General features: G+C 48.3%; 1 protein-coding gene across 6 annotated transcripts in view; it reads right to left on the reverse strand.

Annotated features, from left to right (window-relative positions):
- NDNF (neuron derived neurotrophic factor) overlaps nt 1–14,513 on the reverse strand; it is an 88,398-nt gene that overhangs the window by 10,237 nt on the left and 63,648 nt on the right. For 3 of the 6 annotated variants that reach the window (XM_069855195.1, XM_069855194.1, XM_069855199.1), the window contains one exon: nt 14,254–14,408. Coding sequence is in view for 1 of the 6 variants with exons in the window: in XM_069855193.1 (XP_069711294.1) it covers nt 9,059–9,093 (35 nt within the window). In the remaining 5 variants the exon portion in view is untranslated. Of the gene's footprint in view, nt 1–9,058; nt 9,109–12,813; nt 12,832–14,253; nt 14,417–14,513 lie in introns of those variants that run through there. The other 3 variants (XM_069855197.1, XM_069855198.1, XM_069855193.1) reach the window with 3 other exon arrangements.

Raw genomic sequence — 14,513 nt, forward strand, 5'->3', positions numbered from 1 at the left:
CCCTGTGAGCCAAGAACCTATTTTGTTTGGCTGTTTGGGATGGAAGCGGTTGTGTATGCCTGTTTGGACTTCACTGTGGATGTATTTTATGCACAGACACACGCTCACAGGAAGGCTCAATGTCACTGACCACACCTAAGCTCTGTAACAAGGGAACACGAGTGTTGGATTCACCACATGCAACACCTATTCACAAGTCATCTTCAAATGCCTTGATCTATGAAAATCATGTGCTTTACCTCTGCAGGCCACAGACATCAGCAAAAGATTTACAGTAATAAAACAAAACAGATCTGGGTTTACCTGAAGCAAATGAATCTGGAATAAATAAACCCCCATGTTTAACTGCAGGGAGGGGAAAGAGCACGACTGTCATTTAATAGGGACAATTTCAAGGCCCTGCCTGCCATGGTGCTTTTGCGTTCCATTTCTTCTCTTTTTATTTTATGGCTACTTAACTTTTTTCCCTCCTTATGTCCTATTTTTAAACTCTGGTGTGCTGGGGTTTCTTTTTTTTTGTTGTTTACATTACCCACGCTGCATCTCATAATAACTCTGTAGATTTATTGACATGAGTTAAGTCCAGCTTTGGAAATAAAAGGGCACTGTATGACTTCTTTGAGTTATTATGGGAATGTTGCAAATAAAGAGGCTGTGAGCTTTTCCATTATACACTTCATTTCCAGACATATAGAACACAACTATATCCACCTCAACATACAGAGTTAGCATCTCGGCAACAGAGAGGTTGAAAACCACCTCCGAATTTGAATTGTTACAGAATTAGTTATTTTTAATGTGCAAACAAGGAAAAATAATGCCTTTGAAATTTTAAGTATTTACTGGGAGCTGCTCGGTTTGTTTGCTGAGGGGAGACCGGAGGGGAAAAGCGAGGGCCTGCCATTTAATACTTACTATTCCCTAAAGGATCAGGAAACTTTTCAGTATGCTTTTTGTTTGGGTTTTTTGTTTTAAAAAGAGCAGCACGCCTGAAAAGTTGTTGTCTGGTCCTGCCTGTGGAAAAGCACGGACCACGCAGGGCTGTGGGAGCCTTGCCAGGAGCCCCTGCCAGCCTCTGTGCCGGAGACGTGCACCAGCCCAAAGCCTTTCCCTACGGGATCGGGCAGGACGAGGAAGGCGACTCCGATGGGGACGCAGGGCTGTAGTGCTGCCTCTGTGGATCATAAAGAGAAATATTTGTGTGTAGCACCACAGCCGGCTCGATGTGGCAGCTCCCGTTGGCAGGACCAGCTGTAACTGGGAGGGCAGGAGCATTTACGAACCTGTAATCCGTGGATTAAAGCTCCCTAAGTACGCACAGACACGATGGACTATAATGGTGCCTTTGAAGCATTTAGGGTCCACCGTGTCAATAATCTGTGGATTAACCGACTGCCTCCCACAATTCCAATTCAACCCGCGGTTTTCCTTCGCTGGGAGCATTGTTTTAGCAAAGCAAATCACAGTAGCATGAGGAAAAAAAATCCAGCTAGGTAAAAATAAGAAGGTATGAAGAAATAAGGGCACATTTCCACCAAATCTTAATGAACAACAGCGGTAACGAACTACAGCTTAGGGGAGAGGTTAACTCCGAAGGGGTAACACTGTAAAATGTAGAGCTGGCTCAAATTAGACGCGTTGAAAAGCAAACATACTCAGGGAGATATGGTATCAAAAAATCAAATTTTACATGGACTGTTTTGTTTCTAAACTGAGTCTTATTTATTTTTCCACTTTTAGTGGAAACAGACTCAACTCTCATTACATCGGAACGGCCATCCTGGAGCTGGTGGTAGCTGGATGCTTCAAAAGGCAGCTGAGCCAAGAGATGCCATTTGGGACACTCGAGGAAATGCCTAGTAGTTTTTCTTTTTCTAATCAGAGGCCACATACCAGCGCTTCTCTCCTTCACAGCCACCTCGACCCATGCGACTGAGCGGTGAGTGTCAAAACCAAACAAACAGCGAGTCCCCAGCGGCCTCTGTTACAATGCTCAGTTGTTCTCTCACAGCTCCCCTTGCGAGGTGATGCCAGCGGCACGGGAAGAAGTGACGGGCTGGAGCACTGAGCGGCAGCCAGCTCCACTGCTCCTGGCCGCTCCGACACGGGCTGGCCTGTGCCCTTACCAGTGTGCCTGCCCATCCTCCCAAGCGCATCCAAAATCCCCAGGAGGCTGGATGCTGCTCACGGAGAGGGCAAGCATCACGGAATGGGGGACTGGTACCAGCTTTTCCAGAGGAAAATCTCATTTCAGATGCCCGACTTGGAGAAGGGGGATTTTTTCCACAGTCTCAGTGGGGTTTGAGCCCCAGGAGAAATAAGATAAGGCAAAGAAATCATAATTTGCACAACTCCAGGCCATTTAATATAACCAATCCTGAGTACCACCAATCTTTCATCGCAAGAACTGGAGGTGTTTTATAACAGAGAGTAATTATTATCCCCTTGTTACGAGCAATAAAAGTGGGGCAGCGACTTGCCTTGTTCAAGGAAATCCCAATATAATCCCTTCCTTTAATCATAAAACAATAGCTACTTTCCTCAGCCAAGTCATTCTGCCTTCAGCACAGCTCTCCGAGTCAACGTTTCTGTCTCCATAATGAATTTCAGCAAGGGGATTAGTGGGGAGAAACACATACGAACAATTACAAATTACAACCAACACAAACATGTTGGTATTTGGTACGGAGTTTCCCACTGTTTCTCTGGAATACTTCTGAATGCATTATGAGCAAGTGCCCTTGCCAAAACCCATGAGGGACAGGGATGACTGAAATGTCAGGGTATGAGAAACAGAAGGAGCAGAACCAGGGTCCGTGCATCTTGCTGTCGCATCCTCAGACTGCCAGGGCTTACGGCTGGAGGTCAGAAAGCTTTCGAAAGCACTATAACACAAAACCGAAGTCATTAACTGCATTACCTACCTAAGGAGTTAAAGTTGCCTGAGCAATTCCTAGGGCGTGGGGAATAGCACTCGGCTGGCAGCTGCCCACAGCCAACAAGGGGTTTGTTAAAGTGGTGAAAATAAGCGGCTCGGACAAGGCAGGGAGCTGTGGGACAGTCAGCGACAGGCAAGGGGCTGTGGGTCACTGGTGCGACTTGCAGGGCAGGAGCAGGGGAAAGCTGAGCCTCCGGCAGCTCCAGCAACAATCGGAGCACTTACATTTTATGGAAAGCTGTGCTGCAAGCACACTGAATTGCTTGCACGCTTCTTTCCTTCTACTTTTCGGTACACGATTAGAAAAGGGAAAATTGCTGACTATTTTGAAACCCTTTTAAGAGCACAGAGGCTGATCCCCTTGGCTTCCATCAGACGCACAGTTTTCTGCCGTGTCAGAACCCTCACCGCACATGTATATAGGGTTACAAAACCACAGCCAGCCCAAGTACATTAGTATTCCTGCCTGACTCCCCACCTCTACATGCAGTTTACCTGCAACAGCCACTCAGAAATTCTCATTTGCAATTTCACCCCATCTTCCTTTTCACTGCCTAAGGGTTTCTTGGTGCTTCCAGGCTAAACAGTAACAACCAGTAATGCCTGCAATAGCATGGAGAGGGACAGCAGCAGCTTTCCAGAAAGCCCCCTAGCAGCAGGACAGCAGCTAGTAACAACCCACTACAGTGCTCGTGCCCAAGAGTTTACTCTCCAACCCCTGGCGATGCGACTGCATCCCTGTGCTGCTGCCAGGATGGTGTCCCGCACTGGTTTGCAGGGGCGATGGATATCTTGGAGCAAAGACACAGCAACGGCAACTCAAATAGGACCTGTAGTGGGCACCAAATGCAGTTGAAAGGCTGGATTCTAGGTTTTTCAATCCAGGAACACTCATAGTTAACCAGATATGGGACAAGGAGAAAGTGCAATTTATGTAACTGGAAAAAAAGTTATTTTTATATCATCTGTTCTTTACTACATTTTTCAACGCTACCCTTGTTTCACTTTTAGTTACACCTGAACCATGTAAGCCAGATCCTCAGCTGACTTCAAAGAAACTATGACTTTTTCTACCAAATCGAGATTTTAGCCCATATTACTGTACTTAAGACCACAGTAATACATGTTATGCAGATAGGTGATCCCCACAAATTTCCAATTCCTTAATTAACATCAGAAACCTGATTGAATTTATTGTCCAAAATTGGATTCAGTTTTAATATTATCTCCCTTCAGCTTTAAAGGCGTGCAAAGGAAATCTTGGACCCTACTAGTCCTTAATGAACTCTTAAGGTGCTCCTTCATAATGATTTGGTGCATAACACGCTAATTCACAGATGCTATGTTTCATTTTCCCGAGTTGGAAAAGGGTTACTGAAAATATGCAAACATTTATCAAGCATTTGAAAATGGAAAGCATCAAACGTAGTGCTAAAGAAATTGATAATTACATATTCCTGCCAGCATCCTCAGCATTAGAGCAGGCAAACCTCAGGCACAGCAAAGACTTTCCAAGACCCAGCATGGCTACCATCCCCTACGCTGATCCCTACCATCCCTAGAAAGCAGCACACACAATTTCTTAGTCATACCATTAGCTCTGGTGATTTCTTCAGAGGCTGCAGTGGCTGAGAGCACAGGATGGCCCATCACAAGTGAATCCCATCACAGGGAGGACCATCAGCCTCACCACTTCCACTGTGTGTCATTCAGAAAATTACCTCTTATACACGCTCACTCTATACACTAGGGGATGAGAAAAAGCAGGAATGCTCAGGCAGGCTAAGTTTTGCCTACGAGCATTTATTTCCTTAGCATCCAGCTTTAAAAAAGGCAGAGATTCCTATAGAATAGAACTCAGTAAATTGGTGAAAATTGCTAGTGAAGGACTTTAGCTGCTCTGAATTTCTCAACATAGCTCCTCTGTGGTCCCAGACACTTCCCACTGTCTCCAGAGAAAATCCAAACTTCTGCTTCCTACAACAGCCTGGCCTTTGCACGGTGAGGTGGGTGAGATTCACCCTGACCAGAACCATGTGTGGAGGCTCCAGTCCCCATTTCCTAATCTTCCCATGACAAGTGACATCAGATCCCGATGTTCACAAGGGAACAGGGACCCTCACAGGAGAGCGCCCATATGGTACAAGGTGGCTCCCAAGGTTACTCGAGGCTGTTGCAGCTGCTGAGAAGGGGAAGAAAGATTCAGGACAAGCATGGCTAGGCACCAGAGGAGCTACAGAGCCAGACGGCCTGCGTGCCTGCCCTGAGCCACTCAGCAGGCACCAAGGGGCCATGCTCAATCAACATCACTAAATGTCTCCAGCGCTACACGTGATGGAGAAAGGATTTGCCTCCAGAGGGCAAAATGATAAGTGCCCAGAGACAGTGAAGCACGGCCACGGAGATTGCTGCCACAAGCTGCCACATGCAGCTGTCTGAAGACGTAACAAGACATCTCAAGTCCAACCACAGACATCAGTCCATCATACCAAAGCCAGATAGGAGCCTGTTTGGGAGCTGCCAGTCTCTAGGTGGCTTTGTAACACTTCCTGGGTTTTCTAAGTGCTGGACTTCTGCATGATCAGGCTGAAAAGTCTTTCCCAAGTACAAAAACAGACAGGCACTCTGAAGGAACGTGCTGGAAGAGTTTCAAACCTGCCAGGGTCAACTGCAGAGCTGTGATAAGGGATCTCAAAAAACAGATTATTGAAAGGCTCTGTTTCGGTTCCACTCTGCTGCTGGGCCAGTGTTTATTTGTCCAGGCTGGTAGGCAAAAGGTTAGTCCTTTATCTATTTACTGTGAACAAAAGCGGAGGGAACACATACGGGTGCATGGGTCAGACTGTCACGGGTGAGTGAACATCCAAACAACCCCAAAACCTTCAGGCCTTCTTATGGTAACCATACATCCTCTCTTGACAGCAGGGAATGGAAGGGAAAGGAAAGGTATTTCTGCATTCAGAGATGGCTGAAATGCGTGCCAAGGGCATTTCCTTTCCCAAAGGAGGAAGATATGGTGAGAGCTGGGGTGGAACCCGGCATTGCCTTCTGGGGTTGTCCTTTCGCTAGTGACTGGAAACGGCTGCAAGATGCTTGGATGAAAGTTACTGCTAAAGGATGAAGTGCCATTTCAACATCACCGTTAATACTGCATTGCAAACCACAAAAAGCTGTAAATTCAGAAAAGTCTTGTCTCCTTGGTGCTTTGTCCCCTTGACAAAAGAGGCCCGAGGGGTTTGGGCTGCAGCTGGGCAGGAGGCTCTGGGATGATGCCCTTGGGTCCCATGTCGCTCCTCACACGCACATTTCACCGAGGGCCACGAGTCAGGGTCCACGCAGTCCCCACCCGAGCTCGTAGTGCTGAGTGGAGACGGCCACGAACTCAGTGAGCAAAAGGCTAAGCCAGAGGCACATCTTTGGCCTGTCGGTAGTACATCTCGCTGACATGTATGAATTTTGCATGTTCTAGTTAAGGCCCTAATTGCCTGGATTTTTCTTATAAACACTTTGCAACTGCTTTTTCTTAAATAAGTGGGAATTAGAACACACTCCGTAAATCAACACAGCGCATTTCCTTCTCTGAGCCCGCCACCCTGCTATCACACACTTGCCAGAGATGTCTTATATTCTTGCTTTTAAAATACCTATTTAATTAAAATGTTAAATTAAGATAGATTTGTTCACATGATATGAAAAGGTCTTAAAACCTACTTATTCTTTCCAGCATGAATTTTTTTTCAACTATTGTACTATAACAGGATTATAAGAGTTTTAATTGACTGATGTTAAATCTTCCCCGCAAAACTGTTAACTTTACTAACCCCTAGGACTATTAGATTTTAATTCATTATTTCTTATTACTGAAAAATCAGTTTGAGAGTGCCCCTAGGGTCTTCCCCAAATAGGGATAAGATCCTATTAGTCCTACAAATCATACTCAAGTAAATAATTCTTTCCCAGGAGAAAAAGCCCACAGGGAATTAAATGCAGATTTAGTAGCCAAAGGAAGAGAAAGAACGGGGACTAGAAACCAAACCGTTAACGCTGCTCACTGATGTTTTCCTTTGCATCCAGAGAACAGCTGGCAGCTCCGAGAGACTTGGCTTTCCCGCACCATCATCCTCCCGATCTGTAAACTGCTTAATTTGCATCAGGTTTCTGGACTTCAAAATGCTGAGACGCGTTTAGGCTGTTTGACTATAAACAAATTAGCGGTAAATCGCCTGCACCTAACCAAAGTAGCAAGGGAGAGAGAGAGCGCTAGCTCACGTCTTCATGATATTCTGGTTGCTTCGTAAAAACTATCAACCCTGTTTAATAATCCCTGCAGAGACGAGCAAAGAACCTGCAATCCCATCGCGCCTCCCACCTGCCTCCCCCAGCCTGTGCAGTGGGAGCTGGTCTAGTGCTGCTCGATTTTGGTACTGAGCAAGCTGAAAGTGAGAAAGATGAAAAGCATCATTTTTCTCACACTCTAATAAAGTTTCAACCCCTTTAAAGTTACTTTTCCTTAAATAAAAAAATAAAAAAAAATGCTCAATTAGGCAAACAGTGCTTTTCCCCTGTAAATCACTGGGGAGGTGCCGGCCTCCGTGGTGCGTCACGTTGTGAGTGCGCGAGGGTCACGCTGGAGGGGCACTCATATCCGGACCCGTGGAGGGGGGAATGAAGTAGGGAAGATAAATTATTGCCTTTTGTTTTTCAAATTTCCAGGTGCTCACAGTAAGTACCCACTGCTTCTTATCTCAGCTGTCACGCAAGCCACAGACATCGTTCCAACTACTGAATTTAACTACCCTAAAAAACAGAGCGGTCCCATTTTGGGCCAAAACCCAAACAACCCCGCCTGTTCTTGAGCAATCTGCGAGAAATGCTGATAATGTGGTGATCACCTGAGCGCTTGCCCCTGCCTGGGTGGAAGAACACAGCCCAGCAAAACATGCTCAGCACAGGATTCACCTGCATCCCTCTGCTAACTCATACTTGTGTTTATCACAGTTGTGGACTAGGGGCTGGGTTCTCAGATCACTCATGTTGCTAATTACTTGAACAGTATTTAAAACCCATCCTGTAAAGTGCCCCTGAGAAGATCACCACATCTTTGGTGAAGTTACAGTATCGTTTATCTCGCACATGAGCTGAAAAAAGGACAATGCTTTGCCTGCCTCTGACGTGTCCCACACGACCAACGTGCTCCCCCCGGGTGCAATCAAAGCCATCTACGCAGCCACGAGACTTTTGGCCGGTTCCTGTTACAGCTCTGTGTTAACATTTATCTTCCTCCCGTTCAGTGGGTGTCCTTGCATACTGCAAATTAGAAAATTAATTCCAAAAGAGCAAACTTCTTAATATTTACTCTCTCTCTCCCTCTTATTTCCAGCTTTAAGCACGTTCTCCTGGAGTTATGATTTATTACCCTGACCTATTTCCCGATCTAAGGGCAAATACCTCCTCTCCTAATGACATCTTGTTAAAGTTTTCAAACACACCATCTCCTCAGCCTTCAAAGCTCCTTCCATCCATCCATAAGCATTAGCTTATTTGAGTTGTTTTCTCAGGCAGAAACTATCCCTGTTTGATCTGATTAAGACTTTTGTTGTAGAAGTGGAATACTCTCAGTCACGATGCAAAACACAGTGAGGAACGCAGCTTCCACACTCTGCCTTTTCTCTGGGGCAATGCTCCCTCACTGCACTCAAGCAGTACTTGAGACCCTCTTCTCTGTCTTACCCAAGAGATTCTCTTTCCTTTAACATAACTCTGGCTTATCCTCCTTTCACTCCTGCTCGTACAGTCAGTGACAACAAAATACAGAGCGAGCTCTACAGCATTCGGCATCACGCTGGGTTCTCTGAAAGCAAGGTAAACATCATTCTCCTGGGCTAACACACTCTCACACAAGCCTTATATCCCAGACAGGTATTTCTTGACACATAATTAGCCAAGGTTATCATCCTCGAGCATTCACACCAGTACATGCAACCTTTTGTAAGGTCTTGCAAACTTGTTTTCTTCCATGAAAGAGGAGGCCCTTCCCCTCCTTCAGTCAGCTCTAGCCTTCTTCCCTGCATTTTATAATCAAACAGAAAAAGAAAGCATAACTTTCCCCTGCTATTTTACCTCTCACAAGCAGCTGAACTGGTAGCCCAGAGCATCAACACAGTCTTCCACGTTAATAACACCAGCCCCGCTGTACGCGCTGACTGAGAAACGTGCAGTTTTCATTAGGCTGCCCTTAATGCAGAAAACGTGCGTGTTCGGCAGGGTTGAATGGAAACCTGCCATCCCTGGTGTGTCCATCGCTACAAATTAGTAAATCTGCCTCCTGCGAAAGCAAGCTGGGCTCGAAAAGATAAATACCCACTTAGTGAAACAAAATAAAACCAGCTCTAGAAAGATGCAAGAGCCTGAAGGAGGACTGAAACAGCCCCTTGAAAATAGTGAAGTAATGGGCTTAAAGTTTTATTATCCGTATAAAGTTTAGTGACTTCAAAATGAACGTGAAGCCAAACAAGACTTGTTATCCCACTAAAATCTGTGCTGTAACCAAAGCCAGTACCCAGATGTTCTGTGGTAAAATCCACTGCTTCGCTGCATAAAAGCACCACATACCCTGACGTACAGTCCTGGCTTGCCTTCATCCAAATCTACTTAGATTCTGGATTATTTTTCTAGCAATCTTTTAAACTGCCATGGGAAGCATAAAAGGTGGTCTCCTACAAAACCATTTGGTACCAGCTTGAAATGTAACCATTTGCAGAAATAAATCAGGATTTCTTTTTAATAAACTGTTTATTACCAGCCTTTCAGAACATAACTCGCAGAAGAAAAAGCACCGGCTGAGTTTAATAAACATCTCATCTTTATATATAAAGGCAGAAGACCCTGACACACTTCAGAGCAAAACATCGGGCAGGCAGGCTCCATCCAGCCCTACTAAAGCCACAGGACAGGGAGTGGAAGGCCAGGGTGCAGCTGGAAGCTCAAAATCACATTGCGCAGCCAAGGTGAGCCCTGGCTCTAACGGCACCACTAACCCACCCATCGCTTCAGCTCTCACAGATCCTCCCAGGAAAGGGTTTATCCCTTCAGTTTTAGGGGACTTTTAAGGTGGTGAAAGCTTCAGAGGACGAACTTGCCAAGAAGGACAAACCTTAGGTGAACAAACCTTCTAAGCAGGACAAATGAGACTTGAAGACACCATTTCTGCCCCTACACGCGGATTTGGTGTAGGAGGCAGGATGTTTTCAGGCAGCCCAGGCTCTCGCTGAGCCAGCTGGGAGCAGTGTGGCACCAGAAGAGGTCTGGGGCTCCAGTGGGTCGTGGTGCAAGCAGAGCCGCGGCACCGACCCTGCAGGAGGAGGAGAGGGCACGTTGGATGAACACCGAGTACGTAGTGAAGGCATTTGAGCCGAACAGGGAAGGCAGCCCAGGCGTAACGTGATTTTGAACAGCTTGCTTGACAGTTCGCACCATATTGTATTTATAAACACTGGGGAAACCTAAATGCTTTGCCTTGGCGTTCAGAAGGAGTCATCCACAACAAAACAGCAATCCTAAACAACTCTGCCTCACCTCCACGACACCCTTCTTAAAGAACCTGATCTCCATCGGATCAGCATCCCACACAGCATTCAAATTCCCTCTCGAACCGCATGTTTAATCGCCAAACCCAAACTCCCCCCGGGGAGCTGGGGTGTGAGGTAACCTGCCGGCCGATGACATCAGTGGCACATCACGCGTGTGCCACCTCCTGCCAGGTGTGGCTTGCACCAGAGAACAGCTGGATTCTCCAGCAGGTGCTGCGGAGCACAGCACTTCCCCGGGACACGTGCAGGCAGCACCCACACACCGCAGTGCCCACCCTCCACAGCACAAAATCCATGGCTTTGTACTCTGGGACCGTGCAGAAATAGAGACACCGTGATGCACCCACAGTCCTCATCACGGAAATGTGAAAGGGCCGAGGGATGTTGCAAACGTACCAGAAAGCTTTTTCAAATTAAGAGGGGCTCGTTATCTGCCAACATACAAATTCCAGAAGGAACAGGTATCATTCTCCTCACAACAGGACGGAGCACAGGCGCTGGATCCCCAGTACATCCATAAGGTTCCCACATGTGATGCACTCCCGCACTTTTTTACTTATTCGCATTTTAAATGGTTGAACTAGAGCACAAAAATCTCTCAGTGTTTTAAGAAGTCCTCTCCTCCTTCAATATTAACAAGTTTTAAATCGCAGTCGTTACTCTAAGAGCTCCCAGAGACTTTTAGCGGTACTAGAAAGCCGACCTCAGCAGCTCTCCTCTTGCAGGTATGCACTTTGCTACGAGGTAGGAGAGCGAGGGCAGGAGGATGAAGCATTCCTGACAAGGAGCAATCCAAAATGCCATTCCTAAAATAGCAAGGAATCGGTGATTTTCAAAGCGGGCTGAACAGAATCACAAAGTTTTTCTCCCTGCTCTCCCACAGCCCAGCTGAGGATGCTGATGATGTCTAACGCCCAAGTGCTGTTTTTACAGAAACCAGGTTACGGCCAAGCCAGCAGCGCCTTGCCAGGGTCGCAAGCGCATAAATCACTCGCTGCCAACCGCCCAGGGAGGAACTCACCCTCACACCGCTCTCACCTCTTCCAGTTTTACACGTATACAACTCCACCAGCTCAACCAAGCATGAAATCGGTGCAGCGAGGCCGGCAGCCCGTCCTACGACGGTGCTGGAAGGGGTTGCCGACGCAGCCCGACTCTAGGATGCTCCGCCGCAGAGACGGCGCCACGTTTGTGTCACGGAACATCTCCAGCCTGCTGTCTGCTCACAAACAGCCTGCCAGGCCTGGGAGATTTATCCCGGGGATCCTGCCTCCCCTCCGAGCTCGCCTCCTGCGGCTCAGTCCAGCCGCAAGACTGGTACCATTGAAGCGCTTTAATTACAGCTGGTAACTAGATGCTGACCAGATCCTTTGGTGGGAAGGGAAAGTCCAAGGGACGCTGCAAGCTCCACAACCTGCTGCCTGAAAGCAGCTTCACAGAGGCTGCCTCGCTCGCGTAGGTGCCCAGCAGGACAATCTCTGGAGCAGCCGTGGGCACAGACGAGATCGTGCTCATCCCTGGCAGCGAGTCTGTGGAATCGGGGCACGGTACTGCTTGAGTGTTAAATACATCCAGAGCAAAAACGGCTCAGAAAACCACCACGTTTCAAAAATCTGTGCTAGCCTTTAACTGTGAAGGTTTAAATCCATAAAAGTTATATCTGCAAGTGATTAAACAACGCTTTGTAGCCATTGTCTCTGCGCTATCGGAATAAAAACACTACCCAAGCTGCACGCACGGAGCAAATCTCAGCACTTGCAGCCCACCGGTGAGTTTTTCCACCTACTTTTTTTTTGGTAGCCGCTTTTGGCCCCCCTTCTTTTTTTCATTCAAAAAGAAAAAAACAAACAACAAAACAACCCCGTAGTATGATGTTAGGAAAGACGGAGCCTGCCTGTCACCCACCCACCCACTCAGGGGATGAACTGGGGAGCAAAAAGGCAAAACCGGGAAGGAAAAGCACGGCGAACTGATGCGGGGCGAGGCCAGAAGGTACCGGAGAGCATCCCCGGGGCGAGGGACCCCGACAGCATCCCCGGGGCGAGGGATCCGAGAGCATCCCGGGGGCGAGGGACACCGAGAGCATCCCCGGGGCGAGGGACCCCGACAGCATCCCCGGGGCGAGGGATCCGAGAGCATCCCCGGGGCGAGGGATCCGAGAGCATCCCGGGGGCGAGGGATCCGAGAGCATCCCGGGGCGCCTTGCGGAGCATCCCCCGTGTCCCGAGGGGTCCCGCAGCCCCCGGGGGGGACCCCGCCACCCCCCTGCCCCTCCGCAGCGCTTACCTGGCGGCGCCGGGTCCCGTCCCGCCCGGGAAGGAGGATGGGGGAGGAGAGGAGAGGGGATAATTGTTGGGGGGGGGGGTGGGGGCGGCGCTGCCCTCAGCCCCCCAGCTCCGGTGGGGACAAGGCTGCGACGGGGACTGTGACACGCACGTCCCTTTATAGCCCTTCCACACCCCTCCCCGCGGAGAAAAAGAAAAAAAAAAAGGAGGAAAACAATTAAAAAAAAAAAAAAAGAGAGAGCAAAGGATCCGGGAGCCCCGCAGGGCAGCCCGGGGCGAGGGCACAGCCCCTGTTTGCGCTCCCGGGGAGAAAGGAGCGCTGGGAAAAGTTGCGCGGCGCGGAGCGAGCGGCGGAGCCGGAGCCGGGCGGGCAGGGATGCTCCGCTCCGCCCCCGGGGCCGCCCCCGGGGTAACTCCGGCCCCCCAAGGACGGGGGAGGGCGCTGGTGCGGGGACACAAGGGGGGGTTAAGCCCTCCCTGCCGCTTCGGCTTCGCTTTTGGTTGCGGAGGCGCTCGGAGAATCCTAGAGTCTAGGCTGGAAAAGACCTTCGGGGTCATCGCTACCAATCGTACCTGCCCGCGACTGAACCGCAGCCCTGAGCGCTTCGGCTACCTGCCTCTGAAATACCTTTGAAACCCCTCCAGAGGTCTGTCTCACCGCGCAACGAGCGAGCAGAAAGTATCCCTTGCCATTTAAAAACAAACCCCTCTCTCTTTTTGTTTCTTTATTTTACTTTTTTCTTTTTTTTCTTTTTGGTACATCACTGATGAGAACGTGATGCGCTCCATGAGCATGAGACGAGTTATTACCGATAGAAGCTGATGGGTAATTTCCCTGAAGGTAATTGCTCCCTCCCTAATTAACAGATTTCAGGAGAAAAAATCATAGAATCACCAAACATTTTGGGTTGGAAGGGACCTTAAAGATGATCCGGTGTCAACCCCCCTGCCACCTCCCCCTGGGAAAACAAAATAAAGCCTCCTTTTTTGAAAAACTGCTGAGCAAATCTGACAGCGAAGCCTCGGCGGAGGGATGAAAATTATCATATTGTGCAGGGTGACAATCAGCTTTGCTCTGCAACGGCACAACCCCCGAGAGAGCTCCTGTCTTCAGGGACACGTAGCTGTCCAGACCTCTGCTAATTGCCATTAGTTACTGCCACTTACCTCCCACTCCGTCAACTCACAGAGGAGCCGGGTCGCTCGCCGCAAGGCTCTGCTCAAAAATATAACTTCACCCAAAGAAACCCAGGATTAAGAAAAAGAGCCCAGTGGGAGCCTCCATCCCGTTATCTGTCTGTTTTCCTGACCCTGTTTTTACATATTTCCCACCTGTATTTATTGTTTTCAAATAGATTCAAGGATTGGAGTTTGGGGAAGGGAGAAAAGCCACAGAAGTTTAGAATCAATTTATGCATGTTTAAGGAGATCCTAGAAATACCTGGTATTCGCACACAGGATCCTGACTTCTTCCTTTCTAGAGGAACGTTTGCCTCCAACTGCAACGGCTCAAGAAAAATAAATCTCAGTAAACTACATGTGCTCCTCTTCCGCAGCAGAAGACGCAGAGATTCAGTCATCCGAAAACAGGAGAATCTGACCAAATAAGAAAGGCAAAATTAGCAAAGAAAACTCAGCGAAACCTCACTATTTCCTCCCCCCAAGCCTTTGGAGCGGGCAGGAGCCAGTAGAGAGGGATGT

This window comes from Phaenicophaeus curvirostris, chromosome 4, assembly GCF_032191515.1.
Source record: "Phaenicophaeus curvirostris isolate KB17595 chromosome 4, BPBGC_Pcur_1.0, whole genome shotgun sequence".
Taxonomy (NCBI): Eukaryota; Metazoa; Chordata; class Aves; order Cuculiformes; family Cuculidae; genus Phaenicophaeus; species Phaenicophaeus curvirostris.